The 19,231-nt window shown below is 46.9% G+C and overlaps 1 protein-coding gene across 2 annotated transcripts in view; it reads right to left on the bottom strand.

The window, feature by feature from the left end:
* LOC117522167 (anion exchange protein 2-like) overlaps window positions 1–19,231 on the bottom strand; it is a 97,860-nt gene that overhangs the window by 54,895 nt on the left and 23,734 nt on the right. For both annotated transcript variants that reach the window (XM_034183554.1, XM_034183553.1), the window contains 5 exons: window positions 14,444–14,603; window positions 13,246–13,449; window positions 11,984–12,132; window positions 11,573–11,767; window positions 11,124–11,336 (listed from right to left, as the gene is read on the bottom strand). In XM_034183554.1, coding sequence (XP_034039445.1) covers window positions 11,124–11,336; window positions 11,573–11,767; window positions 11,984–12,132; window positions 13,246–13,449; window positions 14,444–14,603 — 921 coding nt within the window. The remainder of the gene's footprint in view (window positions 1–11,123; window positions 11,337–11,572; window positions 11,768–11,983; window positions 12,133–13,245; window positions 13,450–14,443; window positions 14,604–19,231) is intronic.

The following is a 19,231-nucleotide window of genomic DNA, read 5'->3' as shown; positions in this document are numbered from 1 at the left end:
ACAAACATGAGCTTTTGTCCCCAGCAAGACATCTTTCATGCATGTCCTTGCTATTATCACAACCACACCTTACGGTAGAGCGCTGTACAACATTGAATCCATCCACATTGATACCTTTACCTGAGGATGGCGAGCCGCATAATTGTCTTGATGTAGCAACAGCCTGTATGAAAGCACGCCCAGACCTCCAGGACACACCCATCCCAAACAGTACAATTGTGTATGTGGATGGTTCGTCCAATAAAAATGATTATAGACAAACACAATCTGGATATGCTGTTGTCACAAATTCAGAAGTATTGGATTCTGCTTCATTACCATCGTTATTTTCAGCACAAGCAGCTGAATTGGTTGCTTTAACTGCAGCTTGCTATCTGTTTAAAGGTACGGCTGTAACAATTTATACAGACAGCCAGTACGCTTTCAGCACAGTGCATGTGTTTGCAAAACTGTGGGAAGAGCGTGGAATGGTGACATCATCTGGAAAGCCAGTGACTCATGCCACACTCCTAACTGCACTACTGAAAGCTGTGAAATTGCCTAAACAAATTGCTATATGCAAATGTGCGGCTCACACCAAAGGCTCTGATATAGTTTCACAAGGAAATGATTTTGCTGACAGAGCTGCGAAGGCGGCAGCAGCAGCTTCTTCTATTTTTGTTGTACAGGAAACCCCTCCGGATTTGCATTTAGGTCATACACTGCTTGCTGACATGCAACAGCAGGCAACTGAAAAAGAAAAACAAATGTGGTTAAATAAAGGAACTACATATGCAAATGATTTGTACTTATGACCACAAAAGAAACCCATATTGCCAAAAAATATGTTTAAATGGGCAGCTATCATGAGCCATGGCGTGACGCATGTCTCATCAGGGGGTATGATATCGCAATTACAATCTATTTTTTGTCTTTATGGGTTTGATGCATATGCAAAACAGCATTGTAGAGCATGCATGACATGTGCAAAACACAACTCACAAGGCAATTTGAGACCCCAAAGAGGCAAATTTCCAACACCACAATATCCCTTTCAAGTATATGGATTATATACAGCTGAGTAAACATGAAGGAAAAGAATTTTGTTTAGTCATAATTGATGCGTTCTCAAAATGGGTAGAATTGTTCCCCACAAAACATGCAGATGCACTTACAGTGGCTAAAGCATTGTGCAAAGACATCATTCCACGATTTGGAATACCAGAAACAGTCTATTCAGATAATGGAGCGCATTTTGTTAATACAATAGTGCAATACGTAGGAGAAGCGCTACAGATTAATCTAAAAAATCATTGTGCTTATCATCCACACAGTGCAGGATTAGTGGAAAGGACAAAGGGCACAATAAAAATAAGATTAAGGAAATGTATAGAAGAGACAAAACGAACCTGGATTGAATGTTTGGACCTAGTAAAATTGTATATGAGAATAACACCAACACCATCAGGGTTAACACCATTTGAGATACTTTATGGATGACCATATCGTCTACCAATTTTGACATGGATACTAAAACAGCAGATGAGGAACAAACATTAGCAAATTTTATGAAAAAGATATTAACACAGAAAGAGATAACTTAAACACATTTACTGCCGAATAATTTTGATCTTCCACAGGACGGCCTTCCAGTAGTCTAGCCAGGAGACTGGGTGTTCATCAGAGTGATTAAGAGGAAGAACTGGTCCAGTCCTCGTTGGGAAGGTCCATACCAAGTGCTGTTAACAACACCAACTGCAGTAAAGATAGCGGAGAGATCAACGTGGATACATCACTGTAAGATACAGCGTGTGTTGGCTGCCTCCACAGTGTAAGGGGAAGTCTGGCTACAAAGGGAGTCTATTTAATTAGCAATAGATTGTCTCAATGCCAGTGAAGCAGGGAGATCCTTGCACTATTAGGTGAGGTGGTTAACAACACTGTATCCTAGCAATCATGACTGAACTACAGCAGACCCCGGAGCGACGTGCTCAGCGCCGCCGCTGCCGGACTGTTGGTAGGGCAGCCGGTTGCGTTGTGATCTTAGTGTGTTTCGTGCTCCTCGGATTCCTGGCCTGGTGGTTGACCCAAGAATTGCAGCTCACTGTGGACCGAGCCAGAGAACAACGCAAGCAACGTCAGAAGAGGTTTATTCATAATGTGAATGAGACAGATGGACACCCTCATATATACCATACTAATTTGTGGTACAGAGATGTTCATTTATTGGCTATGGAATTACGTTACTAATTGTTATGTTTGTTCGCAAATACCTATATCCTCAACACACCCAGCTCTGACGGCTAAACCGTACCCTGCTAGGGTGACAGAATGTCTTATCATACGGATGCATAATCAAACTGTATTTCGGGGGCAGTTCTAACACCACTTGCCTCAGTGCAACCACTTATATGATAGGGATTTCAACAGAGGACGTACAAGCGTGCCCAAGTGCTGCTCCATTGACTAGACTGAAGGGAAACGCAAAAATATCATCACGTTAAATTGTCATCACAACGGCCATTCCCAATTTGCTTTTACGGGACAGGGAATAAAACTGTAGGTAAAATTAAGAAACGTCTGTGTACCCAAACGTATGTTTTATCAAATAATTTAAGCCTAACCAAAACATAATATGTGGATGGTACTTATCTTCATCACATTGGACGGGGATGTAATTATACAGGCTCCTGTCCATGGGGAACGGATGAATCATGTGCTTATGTTAGTAAGTTTTTGCTACCACCTGTAAATGGTACTCCGGTGTATGATGACATCTATTGGCTTTGTGGTTCCAGACTGTACATGAGTCTCCCACCAAATTGGGGTGGTGTGTGTGCACCTACCCAGGTGACTGACCATACATATGTGGTAGTGCCAAGGACCTCCACAGAGAAGAATGGCAGCACCAGACGGAGGAGATTGATATACCCAGATGTGTTACCACATGATCACATGTGGGGCTCGGATGTACCAAAGGACCAAAAATTGTGGTCTGTAGGAGATAAAATAGCACATTCATTGTTCCCCTGGATAGGAGTGGGAAACAAAAAAAAAATTAATTAATGATTGAAACACTGAATTATCGATTGGGTCTGTTCATGAATGTAACTGAAAAAATAGTAGCAGCTCAAAACACTGAAATAGATGCTTTACGTACCATGATGAACCTCTTAGTGAAAATCTCAAGAAAGAAGTGCTAAGCTAGGTGATAACTACTACTATATGTTTAACAGGCGATAAACAGGTGGGAAATATTAAGGATTTTATATATATATATATATATGTTATCACTGTTAAACATTTGTACCTTTGTCTTCTTTCTTATGAAAACGTTATTGTGCTGTTATGCACCTGTCTTAAAAGTAACCCTGAGAATGTATTTGTTATTCAACTTTGTTTTAGCATGCTGGGGTCAGTCTGAACTGGGAGTAAAAGAACTGGAGGTTATTTTGACCTTATGCTGTACAAATGCTTACTGTTTTAAACAGGACACTCCAAGCTTTTGCAGAACAGATGATAAGTGCAAACAGAGGAGCCTGCAAGAACGAGATGTGCTGACCTTCAAAGATATGATTAAACAAAGGAACTGTTTTTCCACGCAGCTGCACTTATTGACGTATGTGTTTGTTTTACGGGAAGAAACTTGTCTCGCGCTCTCCCCCCCCCCCCCCCCCCCCCCCCCCCCCCCCCCCCTTAGGACAAGTTTCACGCTGTGGGTAGGTTTTTCTAATAAAAAGAGTGAGCAGGCGCAGCAGTCCTTAGTGCTTTCAGTGGTACCACGTGTACGGACTGTTTGCACTCCTCGCGAGATAAATTTGACTTTCTGTCTCACTGGTGTTTTTTGACTCTGTTTGTCTTGTTAAAAGTTTTAAGAATGTTTGGAGGAGAAAATACCCAACAGGGGGGTCCTGTTGTGTGGGCCGCCAGAAGAGGAGGTACCGCTGGCCCACCACCAGAGGGCGCCCTGCCTGAAGTGCGGGCTTCAGGCACGAGAGGGTGCTGCCGCCTTACAGGAACAGCCGAGGTGACAGCTGTCACTCATCAACTATGACAGCTGTCACCGATCATCTGCATCTCACCCTGGATAAAAGCAGGATGACACCTCCACCACGTCGCCGAGATATCGACTTCTTTGAGAGGTAACTTTCTCTGCCTGTATTGATTGACTCCAAGAGCTATTGTGTTGCAGCTGTCTACCCAGAGGACCGGCGTGGGTCGCGACTGTTTCGTCCTACTTCTCGTCAGATAAGTGGTTAAACAGACGCTGCACGAGTGTGTGTTAGAGGTGGAGGTGGAATTCCCACCGTTATTGTTACAGGGTGTATACACACCCACACTTGACTGTCTTTGTTCTCCGCCAGCAGTACCAGATCCGACACGCTGAGACGGTGGCCACCTGGGGACTTCGGGACTTGGCGGCTCCAGTATCCTTCGGGTTCGGTGGCGGTGGAAATCGTGTGGTTCCGGTTCGTCTCCAGACGGGCATCTCCTATCATCGAGCCTGCCCACACGACACCTTCATTCATTGACTTGTATCTATTCTATAATCTGCTGTGTGTGGTTGTGACATTCACAACAGTAAAGTGTTCTAATTTAACTCCCTCTATTGTCCGTTCATTTACGCCCCCTGTTGTGGGTCCGTGTCACTACACTTTCCCAACACTCAGCTTAGGATGGAGAATGAGAGGTTGAAGCAGGAACAGGCTGAGGCAGCGCCTGCCCCGAGTATAGAGCCCTCATCTAAAGTGTCCTCTAGTGGTAATGCTCCAGTAATGGAGAAGTTTATTTTTTTACCCCGAGATAGAAAATGTCCCATGTTTAATGGTAAGACAGGTATGGGGTTGGCTGAATGGTTGGAGGAGATGTAAGCTTGTGTGAGAGCCTGTCATGTCTCTGAAGCTGACCAGGCACTTTTTTTTTATTTTGACCATCTGGAGGGGGAAGCATGTGAGGAAATAAAGCATCGTTCCAGTGAAGAGCGTTCAGACCCATTAAAGATCATTGGAGTGTTGCAGGAGCTGTATGGGGATACAGAATCTTATGTGGCACTTCAAGAGGCCTTTTTTCCCCGCAGACAGCGTGAGGGAGAGACTCTTAGGCTTTTCATTGGCATTAATGAGTCTGATGACATCTGTTAAGCAGCGTGCACCTAATGGTGTCCCAAATGCAGAGATTTTGTTATGTGATCAGTTTGTTGAGTGTGTGTTTGATGGGTCACTTCAGCGCGAGTTGAAGCAGTTTGTGCGCCGGCAGCCGACCGCTACCTTGCTGGATGTTAGGGGTGAGGCAATTAGATGGGAACAAGAGGGTTCACCTGGAGGTACGAAGGGTAGTGATTTTTCCATCCAGTCTGTTGTGGGTACTCAGTGCGGGGTTCAGGGCAGTGGCCAGGTGGAGGCTGGTCCTTTTCAGGCCTCAGAACTACAGGAAGTAAGGGAGATGCTCCAGCGGCAACAGGAGCAGTTGACTCAGAGTATTTCCCATTTGCAGGATTCTGGGCGTTTTCGTCAATCAGTTCCCCGGGGGTCTATAATTTGTAGGTGCTGCCAGAAACCAGGTCACTTTGCCAGGGAGTGTGATGGAGTTTGGGTGGTGGCCCGCAGTCCATCCTTTTTGTCGGCCTCTTCATTGAACAAACCATCTTCTGCCGCTCAGAGGTCAGGAAACTAGTGCCCGCCGAGCTGCGGAGCCACAGTTCGGGGGGGGGGGGGGGGGGGGGGGGCAAGTTACTGGCTCAGGTTTGGGTAGGACGTGTGACAAGGTAGTGTCCAAGCTTGTGTCACCATGTCCTCATTTAATGGTGAGTATGGGGGGAGTTGGGATCCCTTGTCTGATAGATACAGGATCTATGGTGTCAACTATTCCAGAGTCTCTTTTTCATCAGCAGTTTGAGCCAGGGGGTTTGGGGTGGCTGAAATCATGTAATTGGCTACAGCTTAAAGTGGCTAATGGCTTAGCCATCCCTTACCTGGGCTATTTGGAGTTGGATGTGGAGCTTTGTGGTAAGCTGTTGCCAGCATGTGGCATTTTGGTGGTTAAAGATGTGCCCGGTGTGTCTTCACAGGCTTCTGGGGTCCTGGGGATGAATGTCATCCGCAGGTGTTATGGGGAACTTTTTGGGCAGTATGGGGTTTCCCTGTTTGATTTGCCAGCAGTGGCGGAGGCTCCTGAGTATGTCACACAGGCATTTCAGAAGTGCCACAAGGCTAGTGGTATTGTGGATCAAGGAGTAGGGAAGGGGGAGAGGCTTGTCAGATCCCGGGCGGTGTAATGAAGTTTGTTAGGGCGACATGCTCTGAGCGGTATTCTGGTGGGGCGGCTCTGTTTGAGCCTGTGGAGTCTGGCTTGCCTGCTGGATTGTTGACATCTCCTGCATTGGTGCAGGTGGAGCGGGGTATAGCCTACATTCCGGTGATGAATGTGGGATCAGTGGATGTGTGGTTACGTCCCCGGGCTATGATTGGCACTTTAGAGGACGTTCGGGTTGTGAGTCTGCCTGCGGGGGTTGCCGAGGTGCCCCCGGTGGAGGCGGTAGTGGCCTCGCAGTCCATTTCTCCATCAGTGCAGGATCAGATTGCAGCCCTGGAATTGGGTCACTTGACTCTGGAAGTACAAGGTAAGGTGAGAGCATTGTTGGGTCAGTTTAGTTCTGTCTTTTCAGCCCAAGATGGGGATCTGGGTTGTACTGACCTAATATCACATGAGATTCCGCTTCTGGATGATATTCCAGTGCGACAGCGGTATCACAGAATTCCGCCCTCTGAGTATAAGGTTGTCAAAAATCACATCAATCAGCTGCTTGGAACACAAGTTATTAGGGAGAGTAGCAGTCCTTATGCCTCTCCTATTGTGCTGGTTAAGAAAAAGGATGGCAGTTTGCGTATGTGTGTTGATTACAGGCTCTTGAATGGAAAAACTAGGAAGGGCGCCTTCCCTTTGCCTCGGATTGATGAGTCCTTGGTTGCCCTCACTGGGGCTCATTGGTTTTCTACCATGGATCTGGCGAGTGGGTATAATCAGGTTCCTGTGGCAAAGCCTGATCGTCATAAGACGGCCTTCTGCACGCCTTTTGGTTTGTTTGAGTGGAACCGGATGCCCTTTGGGCTTTGCAACGCTCCTGGTAGTTTTCAGAGATTGATGCAGAGGATTTTTGGTGATCAGCAGTGTCTGTCCTTATTGTTGTATTTGGATGACATTGTGGTTTTTTCCTCTACTGTTGAGCAACATCTGGATAGGTTGAGGGTGGTGCTGGAGTGTTTGCAGCATGAGGGGTTAAAGGTGAAACTCAAAGTGTGCATTTTTCCAGCAGGAAGTGCGTTACCTGGGGCATGTCATCTCTGATAAGGGTGTTGCTACTGACCCTAGCAAGGTGGAGGTGGTTGCTCATTGGCCACCTCCGGTCACACTCTCAGAACTGTGCTCTTTTCTGGGCTTTGCCAGCTACTACCGCTGGTTTGTAGGTGGTTTTGCAAGGTTGGCAGCACCCCTACACAAGTTGGTAGCAGAGTTGGCTGGGGTGAAGCCCAGTCTGGTAAATCAGCCAGTTTCAGGTTATCGGACAGAGGAATGTGGCCGCAGCTTTGAGACTTTAAAAGCTAAGCTTACCTCTGCACCTGTGCTGGCATATGCCAGTTTTAGTCTTCCATTTATTTTGGAGGTGGATGCTAGCTATGGGGGGCTGGGAGCAGTGTTGTCTCAGGAACAGGATGGTGAAGTTAGGCCGATTGCTTACGCGAGCCGTGGGTTACGCCCTACTGAGCGTAACATGGTGAACTACAGCTCTATGAAGTTGGAATTTTTGGCACTCAAGTGGGCAATGTCCGAGATGTTCAGGGAGTACTTGCTGGGCCATAAGGGCATTGTGTACAAGGACAACAATCCTTTGAGTCATTTGTCATCTGCAAAACTTGGTGCTACTGAGCAACGATTTTACTGTTCTATAGCCTAGTCATGGTGGAGTGGAAGACGTTCTGGTAATGACTGACGTCTTTAGTAAGTACACGTGGGCAGTCCCTACCCGTGACCAGCGAGTTCCTACAGTAGCTCAAGTTCTGGTTACGGAGTGGTTTTCGAGGTTTGGGGTTCCAGCTCGGATACATTCTGATCAGGGACGGAGTTTTGAGAGTGTATTGATCCAGCAGTTGTGTGGCTTTTATGGCATAGAGAAATCTCAGTGTGAGCATTTTAATAGAACACTTCATGATCTGTTGCGCACGCACGTCCGTGTCTCAAAAGCATCATTGGGGTTCTTGTTTGCCCTAGGTTTTGTATGCTTATAACACGATGCCGCATCAGGCAACTGGTGAGTCTCCTTTTTTGTTGATGTTTGGTCAGGAGCCAAGACTTCCAGTTGATTTTCTGTTGGGTCAAGTTCAGGAGCCTGTGGGTGGTTTTGTTCATGAGTGGGTCCGGGAGCACCAGACCCGCTTGCACATGGCTTTTGATGGAGCCCGGGATCGGCTGAAGGCCGCTGCAGAGCGGCGTAAGAAGGATTATGATCAGCGTGTCCGTGATGTTCCCCTGAAGGAGGGCCAGTTGGTCTGGTTGCGAGATTTTGGGGTACGGGGCCCTCATAAGATCCAGGACCAGTGGTCCTCTGTGATGTATCATATCCTGAGGGCACCACAGGGAGAAGGGACTGTTTATACAATCGCCCCTAAGGATGATTTAACCAGAGCCAAGCAGGTTCATCGCTCCTTGTTGAAGGTAATGGTAGGGGTTGGGTCCCCTGATGAGGTTGTGGCCCATTCTCTGCCCCCTGTGGAGTTTTCTCCACCTGTGGTGGAGCCATTAGAGGACAGGTGGTGGCGTAATGGCGGGTGGTTGGTGTCAGGATCTGAGGACCCTGCGTCTACTTCAGTTGTGCGGGAAGTGGTGACTCTGCCTGCTCCTCAGGTGGAGGGGGTGGGAGAGGTGACCCAGGTTGCCCCTCAGGTGGAGGGGGCGGAGGTTGTGAGTTTACCTGCTTCCCCGCAGTTGAGTCCACCAGTAGATCCAGTGGTTGTTGTGCCATCTCTGCCAGTGGAGTCTAGTACGTCTCCCCCCAGTGAAGAGGTTGTACTTCGGCAGATGACTAGGGTTACTGCGGGTCATCATTCTAATATTCATCATCTTCCATGGTCTGCGGTGCAAGTGGGTCCTTCTGGCCCTATGTAATATAGGTGGTATGACTAAGGTTAAAGAATGGGGTCTATTCCATTGTCGGGGCGACGATATAATTTGTGGCGGTGGATTGTAGCAGGATGGATGACCTTAATGATGTTCAGCTGGTGGATTGAGTGCAGCTGGTTGTGGCAGAGGAGTGTTTGTATAAAAGAGGGAGTGTGTGTGCTCTTCTTTCTCTTTCTGGAGACTGACTGCAGGTGTTTGGACGTGTTCACTTCCACGTTCCCCTGAAGACAAGTAGGCGCCGGCCACAGCTGCAGGCTCGTTGAGGTGTAGTGGTGAGTGTTTAAGGAAATGGCTTTGTTGTACAGAGTCCTCTGTGAGGGCTGTCGTTGGCGGTCCGCTGCTGAGTTTGTGGTGCTCTTGACACTCTGGGGTGGTGTCGGTATGTACAGCGCAAAGTAAGCTCCTCTTTCAGATATTTGTTTTATATTTATCTGTTTAAAATGTAGGATTTTGGACCAAGCTGTGGAAGGAGACCCTGCTGCTTTCCTCTGGTGCTCTGCTGAAAGATTTCGTCCTGTGAGACGGCTGGATGTGCCCTGTTTGCTGCAGCGGCTTTACGCTCAGTGTGGACATTTGGAAAACTCAGTTGCGTGTGCTGCCGGGCTGTGTGAGGCAAGGGCGCCCTCATGTGGTCATGGTCGGTGGTGTTTTAAATTAGTTTTTTATAAAATTGTCTTAACTAGAAATTTGATTGTTAATAAATTCTTTTTGTATTTGGGAACCACGTCTCTGTCTCAATTGCAACAAACCTGTGTCTTAGGTTGAAGTTATTCAACTGTCGAATTCCCTGGGTGAAATTCCCAGGGTGGTGTCAGAAGTCCGACATATCATGTTTATTCATGATTTCTAATTGTCTTGACGATTAGGAGCAACTTGTCCACTTTGCCACATGAGGAAACATCAACAATGACATTTTGTCCATGTGGTGTTTCTCTGGACATGGTGCCTCAGTATTCAGGACCCCAGCAGCTGGAGAAGATCAAGGACATGCCCATGTTTCACTTAGCTGTGGCTAATGGATAGTTGCTTTCATTGAGATGGAGATGGACCAGTTTTTGTCTGGGTGGTTGCCATCCTGGACCTATGGAGTAATGCGCAGCACCAGTACATGTTGCCCAACCTGATCTGATCTGTTCAGGAATGACTTTGGTTCGTGCTCTTGTTTGATTCCGTGTCCCACGAGTTCACACCAAATGGTTCAAATACTGATTCTGGGGTTCAAACCAGGAATGTGAACCCTCACCATAACTGACCACTTTCTTCTCTCATGTACAGTGAAACTCATTCTCTCCATCTCTGAAACACCGTTTAATTTCATTTTGAAATATAAAGAACATGCATCCTGCTGCTCTCGCTTCAAGTATCCACTCCTTCTGTCTCCTTGACATTCTCAACCCGCCTCCCATCTCTGTCCGAGCATTCAGCCGCTCTGCTCCCATCTCTGGGATTCATCACCATCCCAGCTCAGACACACTGAGTCACTTCCCGTTTTCAAATGACAACTCAAACACATCTTATTCCTCCTGATGCCTGTTGCTCTGTCTGTTTTTAGTGATTTTATTGTTTCTTTTTAATCGACTTTGTGTTTTACTGTACAGTGTCCTTGAGTGTGGAAAAAGATACCTTCAAATAAAATGCATTATTATTATTATTATTATTATTATTAATAATAATAATACAATACTGATTTGACTTCACTGACTTCCTGTGCTTTTCAGATCAGAACAAGATTTTGTTAACATGTAAAATTCTCAACACTTGTGGAAATGCAGGACTACTTTGTATTCTAAAGGTGAAAAAGAAGTCAGCAGGTCACAGAGCTCTCTCATATTGAGCTTGTAATGCCGAGGAGAATCAGACGACCTGAATCTCTTCTTTATCCCAGACTGGATACCTGTTTGTAAGTCCCCGTTCACACATGTTGAACCACATGTGGCTGTGAATTTGTGCTTCTTTTTCTGGATACTGACCTTTCCGGGGAAGAAGGAGCTGTTCTTGAATTGTCGCAGGTAGACAGCAATCAAATATGTTCCTGCCATGAGCACAAGAGACAGCAAAGCTGTGTTGGGTTCTCCAGAAACCTCCCCAGGACTCCTGGTGGATGTTGCAGTGGAATTTCCCAGAGATAGAGGTGCTGTGTGGTTGCCATGGTAATGGTTTTGGAGAGGATGCGCCTTAAAGATCTAAGAAAGCACAACATAAATATGACTCAGCTGAGTGGTTTCATGTTGCTCAGTGAATAAAGCAAGGCACTTCTTTTGTAGGGGTCGTAAGTTTGATTCCTTAGATTTGTGTAAGAGCTGAAATATTCAGAAATAATAACAGGATTATTTGCCAGTTGTGTCACCGTGAAGTTGATACAAGTCTAAATATTCCCTAAAGAAGTCCATCTCATAGTGTGTCTGAAGTCTTGTCTCACCTTGACCAGTTTGGAGAAGGTTTCGTAGATGAAAATGAGGGAGATGAGGAAGGAGAAGATCTCCTGAGTAAAGCGAGAGACGAAGCGGACCAGGATGCTTCCCTCAAAGGCCACAGTGAGGAGAACAATGAGTACCAGCCAGAAGCCGATCCACACTCGTCCCGTCAGATAGTCAATCCCACTGTCTTTACAAAACTGCTCAAAAACACCAGAGAACAGACAGAAAATCAGCATCTCGTGCACAAACCAACTATCTGGTTAACATCTGGCCCTGTAAGAGGGATGATCCATGTGGTGATCCTGGTATCCTAAACTAGGATCAAAACCTAAACTGTTGCACTGAAAAAGTAGAGTTATTGTTTGCTTATATGTTGGCATGTGTTTGTGAAGCGTTTTGGTCTTCAGACTCACAGAGAAGAAGGCTTCCTCAAACACCAGCAGGGGTCCAGAGAATCCGATCACCAGCAGAGGCTGAGCCCCCAGAACGCTGAAGACCACACCCTGCATTGCCGTGGCAATGATCAGCTCTGACACGCCAATCAGACCCTCTGTTTTCTCACCTGTGTCACATGGCACAGCGTGGCCGTTACAGGTGACCCCGAGAAACCTCAATGACATTGTTCAAGAAAGAAAAACAGCTGCTGTACTTGTAAATAAACTCACTATTTTCTGTTACTGAAACCTGGCAGCAGCATGAAGAATATTTGCCTGAATGAAGCCACGCCCACAGGAGACACTGACAGAGGAGGCCGAGTCACAGCCTGTGGATCAACCCCAGACCTAAACAGACAACTGGACGTGGTTTCGGACGGCTCACTGATCTGGACTCGGACTGTTACTGTGGAGTTCTAAGTCTGAGCCTGAATTTTGGTCTGAGTTTTTAATCAGGGTGTCTGACGGCGCCGCAGATCAATTTAAAGGAATAACTGCATCAGTGCTGAAGTTAATATAATTGACTGTAATGCTAATGTTAGCCCCACCCACTCTGATCTTGTTGCAGCGAGGGCGGTGCATATAAAACTTGATTTTGTTTTCCATCTCTTGAGTTTCACTAAAATGTCATGAAATCTCAACAGGAGTGTGTCAACAGTCTGTCGGGAAGAGTCTCACTGAGCCTAGAAGGCCTGAAATAGTCTACGAAGGCCTTTGTTGATGTCACAAGAACCTTTTTATCAGCTACTTTAAAGATGGTTTGTTATTAATATGTTATATCATCACTACTTTCATTCGTGCTTCTATGCTCACAGCAGCACCACGGACAGTGACGTCAGGGTGAAGGATCCTCGTCTGAAGTCATCTGTGACGCCGTAAAAACCATCACGTAGATTAGTGGATGAATAATTAAACAGTGAATGCAAAGAGACGTCTGTGGGGGATACCATAGAGGGAGTCCCTTGGGATGAGTGGAGAACTTATGTTCTCCACTCATCCCAAGGTACCAACCAGAAAGCCTTAAGCATCAGTTTGGGGTGTCTTCCTGCGAAGTGGTTCTGGTGCATGACAGGTGGCTCTGTAGGTTTTGGAAGTGGGTGTGTGTCTCCTATGTGCTGGCATGGAACAATTACAGGAAGAACCAGAGTCCCTGTAGGGTGGGGTGGATTACCTCTCACAGGTTAACAAATGTTCTGCAGGACATTGTTGGGAAACAGGTTAATTCTGATGTTCTGACTCACCAAGAAGTCCACCAAAGGTGATGGCAGGAGATAGTGCAGCAAAGTAAATGAAGATAATAGCAGCCATGCACTGAGGGTTCAGAGCATCTTGTATGTCGCTGAGGTACTGAGGGTAGCGGCGTGTCATGTCTTTAACAAGTCCTCCAAAAAGTCGACCTGAGCGCCGTAGTGGCTCATCGATGGTTTTCGAGGGAACGAGTGTGTCTAGAAAAGAGCATTGTTCCATTAATGATCAATACATGTGCACTTTACCAGCACACAGCAAAGAGGATTTTTTGTGACGGGCACGGTGACGGGTGCTGGGTCGTGGTTTTCAGACAGCGCGTTCCGGCACTGTGACGGGTGCTGGGTCGTGGTTTTCGGACAGCGCGTTCCGGCACGGTGACGGGTGCTGGGTCGTGGTTTTTGGACAGCGCGTTCCGGCACAGTGACGGGTGCTGGGTCGTGGTTTCGGACAGCGCATTCCAGCACAGTGATGGGTGCTGGGTCGTGGTTTTTGGACAGCGCGTTCCGGCACGGTGACGGGTGCTGGGTCGTGGTTTCGGACAGCGCGTTCCAGCATGGTGGCGGGTGCTGGGTTGTTGTTTCTGACCTCTAAGGAATTCTTTTTAACATCTGCTTGAGTTCCAGAACCGTACTGTCTTGACGTGTGGGTCATGCCGGCAAACACATCCTTTTTTTTGTAGAATTTTGTCTTCAGCTTCCTGTTATTTGTGATTAATGAACCATTGTACACAAACTTAGCAGTGGTTCTGGTTCTGGGTTGAGAATGAGATCATGCACAGATTTTAAAACATTTATGAGCAAATGAAAAAGAAATCAGACTTCTGTGTGCGTACACTTGTTTTAAGTTAGCTGTTGTTTATGGGGCGACTTTGGTTTTTAAGACATAAGAGATTTTGGAGAGATCAAATAAAATATTTAATTGAATTTAAAAAAAAATTGAAAATCCACTTCATCATGTCTTTTCCAGAAGAACAAGTCACCACTAGAGGGTACCAGTCCATGACTCTCAGTAAGTCATGTTTTATATTAATTTTTTATTACATTGAATTTGTGAAGTCCTTCAACTTTTTTAAATTGTTGTGGGAATAAAATAATTATTGTTGTGTGTGACGTTTTGGTGCCGCCTGATTGGACAGAAATATAGAAATTGTTAAAGTTGATGATAAAACATGACCACGTGAGGTTATTCGACCTTGGTCTTGATGCCCGCCGGCCTGTTTCTCCTGCAGGGGGCCGCTCCGCTGGTTGCTGCTGGCCTCCAGTGGACAGACGAGGCTGTTGTCCATGAGATGACTGATGGCTGTCAGAAGGTCATGGTGGTCCTCAGCCTGGTAAGCCGCCTCAGTGAAGAACTGTGACATGAAAAGCTTTAGGTCATCACCTTCAGGACAAAGATCATTATCTGCAAAGTCAAGGTCAGTGAAGGACAAAGGTTTCTCCACTAAATTCATAAAAAAAAAAAAAACATTTAAGTAGTTTGTGGGAGTTAATCTGGTGCTAAGCCACTTTTAGCTATGCTGGATTCCAGCGAGTCATAAAGGCGGGGCAGCAGTCAGCAGGACTGTCCTGGTCTTCCTGGACTCCATCTGGACTGTTGACCTCCAGCAGGGGGCAGTGTTCCTCTGCCAGCCAAATTACAACGCAGTTAATGAGAAAATATACTGGTTATACTGGTTTTTAGTATCTTTTGACAGTTTCACTCACCCTTTTAAGCATAATAGCTTTTATTGCTGAGCTATAATTACTTGATTTCCAACAAGCTCTGTGGAATTAGACAAATTTTGTGTCTGTCTTGGGAGGCGATCCCTCTCTGCATGTCTGACTACTCCATAGGGCTGGAGTTAGTTAGCATCTAAGATTAGCCTCTACTTTGGGCTACCATAGACAGCCTCCTCTGCCTGTTCTAAGACTTTGGGAGCTGCTGCATTGTGGCTAGTTTTCAGCCTAGAACTGCAGCAGTACAGCAGCCTGAGGCCTACCTCCATCCATCCAGCTTTGAGGCCTGGGGCCTCCCTCCATCCATCCAGCTTTGAGGCCTGGGGCCTACCTCCATCCACCCAGCTCTGCACCACAAAGCCTATTTCCATCCACCCAGCCCTGCAGCCTGAGCCTGACCTCCGGCCGGCCTGTGCCAACTCCATCATGGGCTGGAGGTAGTTAGCATCCAGGATTAGCCTCTACTATGGGCTACCATAGATAGCCTCCTCTGCCTGTTCAAAGACTTTGGGAGCTGCTGCAGTGTGGCTGGTTTTCAGCCTTCATCCACTCAGTTCTGCAGTCTGAGGCCTAATTTCATTCACTCAGCTCTGCAGTCTGAGGCCTACCCCATCTACCCAGCTCTGCAGTCTGAGGCCTAACTTTATCCACCCAGTTCTGCAGCCTGAGGCCTACCTCCATCCATCCAGCTTTGAGGCCTGGGGCCTACCTCCATCCATCCAGCTTTGAGGCCTGGGGCCTACCTCCATCCACCCAGCTCTGCACCCCAAAGCCTATTTCCATCCACCCAGCCCTGCAGCCTGAGCCTCACCTCTGTCCGTCTGTCCGGCCGGCCGGCCGGCCGTCCATCCATCCATCCAGCTCTGCACCTGTGCCAACTCCATCATGGGCTGGAGATAGTTAGCATCCAGGATTAGCCTCTACTATGGGCTACCATAGATAGCCTCCTCTGCCTGTTCAAAGACTTTGGGAGCTGCTGCAGTGTGGCTGGTTTTCAGCCTTCATCCACTCAGTTCTGCAGTCTGAGGCCTACCCCCATCCACCCAGCTCTGCAGCCCGAGGCCTAATTTCATTCACTCAGCTCTGCAGTCTGAGGCCTACCCCATCTACCCAGCTCTGCAGTCTGAGGCCTAACTTTATCCACCCAGTTCTGCAGCCTGAGGCCTTCTTTCATCTATCCAGCCCTGCAGCCTGAGGTCTACTTTCATCCATCCAGTTCTGCAGCCTGAGGCTTACCTTCGTCCAGCCGTCCATTCATCCAGCTCTGTACCTGTGCCAACTCCATCATGAGAATCCCTGTAATCTACAAAAGACGCAAGTCTTTCTACCAGACTTACCAACACAGAAACGTGTCCAATCTCCGGCCACTGCAACCCAACACCACTCCTTCACTGTTGGACTCTGGAACTGCCAATCTGCTGTCAACAAAGCTGACTTCATCTTAGCTTATGCCAGTAGCCCCTCTGTAGACCTGCTGGCATTAACAGAAACCTGGTTGAAGCCTGAAAACACAGCTACCGCAGCAGCACTGTCCTCTACCCACTCCTTCTCACAAACCCCGCGTCTAATACAACGAGGAGGAGGAACGGGGATCCTAATCCACAATCAATGGAACTACGCTCCTCTGCTACCCAACAATAACTACAGCTCCTTTGAATACCATGCCATCAAGGTGACGGCTCCAATCAAGGTGTCTGTAGTTGTGGTCTACCGTCCCCCAGGTCCACTAGGTGACTTTGTTGATGAACTGGACACACTGATCTCCTCCATCCCAGACCTGGACTGTCCCCTACTCGTCCTCGGTGATTTCAACATACACCTAGACAAGCCATATGCCTTGAACTTTAAAGCCCTGATGAACTCATTTGACATTCAACTAGCCAGCTGCTCTCCGACTCACAAAAATGGAAATCAACTCAACCTGATCCTGACTAAGAACTGTCAAGCAAATGACATAAAGATCACACCATTGCACGTGTCAGACCATTTTTTCCACTCATTTCACAATCTGCCTACCTGAGCTACCAGTCAGCCCTCCTCCTGTGGTCACATACCGACGTAATCTATGCAAACTGTCACCTACTCGCTTTGCATCAGTGGTCGCCTCTGCCTTGCCTCCACCCAGCACATTCTCCTCACTAGATGTGAATACTGTTACTGAGTCGCTCAACTCCACACTGAGCTCCTGCCTGGACAACCTGTGCCCTCTAGCCACTAAGCCTGCATGATCTTCCCAACCCCGACCATGGCTGACTGAAACCATCCGCGCCCTACGTACTACCCTCAGAGCGGCGGAAAGGAAGTGGAACAAAGCCTGCAACCCATCTGACCTAGAAAATCTACAATCTCTACTAGCCTCCTTCGCCTCGGACACAGTTGATCATCATATTCCTCTTTGATAGGCTAGAAAACTGTTTCGGGATTACTGGAACTGCTCTTGCGTGGCTGATGTCTTATCTGTCTGGCCGTTCTCACTGTGTTTTGTGCAATGACACTACCTCTGACTTTAAGGGCATGAAGTTCGGGGTTCCGCAGGGATCCGTTCTGGGTCCCCTGCTTTTTTCCCTGTATATGGCACTGCTTGGGAACATTTTGCGGCGTTTCGGGGTTGCTTTTCATTGTTATGCTGATGATACTCAGTTGTATATGCCGATTGCTGCTGGAAATCCTGTCCACATAAAATCTTTACAGGACTGTCTCGCAGCAGTGAGAAGTTGGATGTCTAGCAACTTTCTACTTTTGAACTCTGATAAGACTGAAATGATGGTTCTTGGTCCAGCAAGACATCAGCATCAATTTGATCAGCTGGCGCTTAGCCTAGGTTCATGTGTTATACATCATACTGACAAAGTGAGGAACCTTAGGGTAAGTTTTGATCCTACGTTGTCCTTTGACCTCCACATTAGGTACATTACGAGGACTGCTTTCTTTCATCTGAGAAATATAGCGAAGATTCGCCCCATCCTGTCTGTGGCTGATGCTGAGACTCTGATTCATGCATTTGTCTCTTCTAGATTGGATTATTGTAATGCTTTATTCTCTGGCCTGCCGCAGTCTAGCATTCGAGGACTTCAGTTGGTACAGAATGCTGCTGCCAGACTTTTGACACAAAGTAGAAGGTTTGACCACATTACTCCCATTCTGACATCCCTTCATTGGCTACCGGTTTCTGCCAGATCGGATTTATCTATCCATGAAGCCAGAGGACACACGCCAATTAGCTAAACTGCAGGAATGTCTTACAGACACAAAGACATGGATGACCTCTAATTTCCTGCTTTTAAATTCAGATAAAACTGAAGTTATTGTACTTGGCCCCACAAATCTTAGAAACATGGTGTCTAACCAGATCCTTACTCTGGATGGCATTACCCTGACCTCTAGTAATACTGTGAGAAATCTTGGAGTCATTTTTGATCAGGATATGTCCTTCAATGTGCATATTAAGCAAATATGTAGGACTGCTTTTTTGCATTTGCGCAATATCTCTAAAATTAGAAAGGTCTTGTCTGAGTGATGCTGAAAAACTAATTCATGCATTTATTTCCTCTAGGCTGGACTATTGTAATTCATTATTATCAGGTTGTTCTAAAAGTTCCCTGAAAAGCCTTCAGTTAATTCAAAATGCTGCAGCTAGAGTACTGACAGGGACTAGAAGGAGACAGCATATTTCACCCATATTGTCCTCTTTTCATTGGCTTCCTGTTAATTCTAGAATACAATTTAAAATTCTTCTTCTTACTTATAAGGTTTTTGTTGTGTGGGCCGCCAGAAGAGGAGGTACTGCTGGCCCACCTCCAGAGGGCGCCCTGCCTGAAGTGCGGGCTTCAGGCACGAGAGGGCGCTGCCGCCACAGACACAGCCGGGGTTGACAGCTGTCCCTCATCAACTCATGACAGCTGTCACCCATTTCCACTTCATCAATCCACTCCATAAAAGCCGGACGTCATCTCCACCTCGCTGCCGAGATATCATCTACCTGTGAAGGTAATTGTCTCTGCTGACTTAAACATTGAGTAATAATCTGAACTTCTTTGCAGCCGTATTCCTGTGGCGTTTCCTTATCTGTGGGATTGGCGTAAAGTGTGATCAGCGACGGCTTCGCTTCACACTCCAGCCAGATAAGTGATTTAACAGGAGCTGCACGAGTGTGTGATTAGAGGTGGAGGCGACTTTCCACCTTCTGACTGTTTTTGTTACTGGGTGTGCACACACCCACATCTCACTGTTTGTTCTCCTCGCCAGCAGTACCAGATCCGACAGT

This window comes from Thalassophryne amazonica, chromosome 12 (genome assembly GCF_902500255.1).
Source record: "Thalassophryne amazonica chromosome 12, fThaAma1.1, whole genome shotgun sequence".
Lineage (NCBI taxonomy): Eukaryota > Metazoa > Chordata > Actinopteri > Batrachoidiformes > Batrachoididae > Thalassophryne > Thalassophryne amazonica.
Note: the sequence above shows the minus strand (reverse complement) of the source record. Positions and strands in the feature narration are given on the sequence as shown.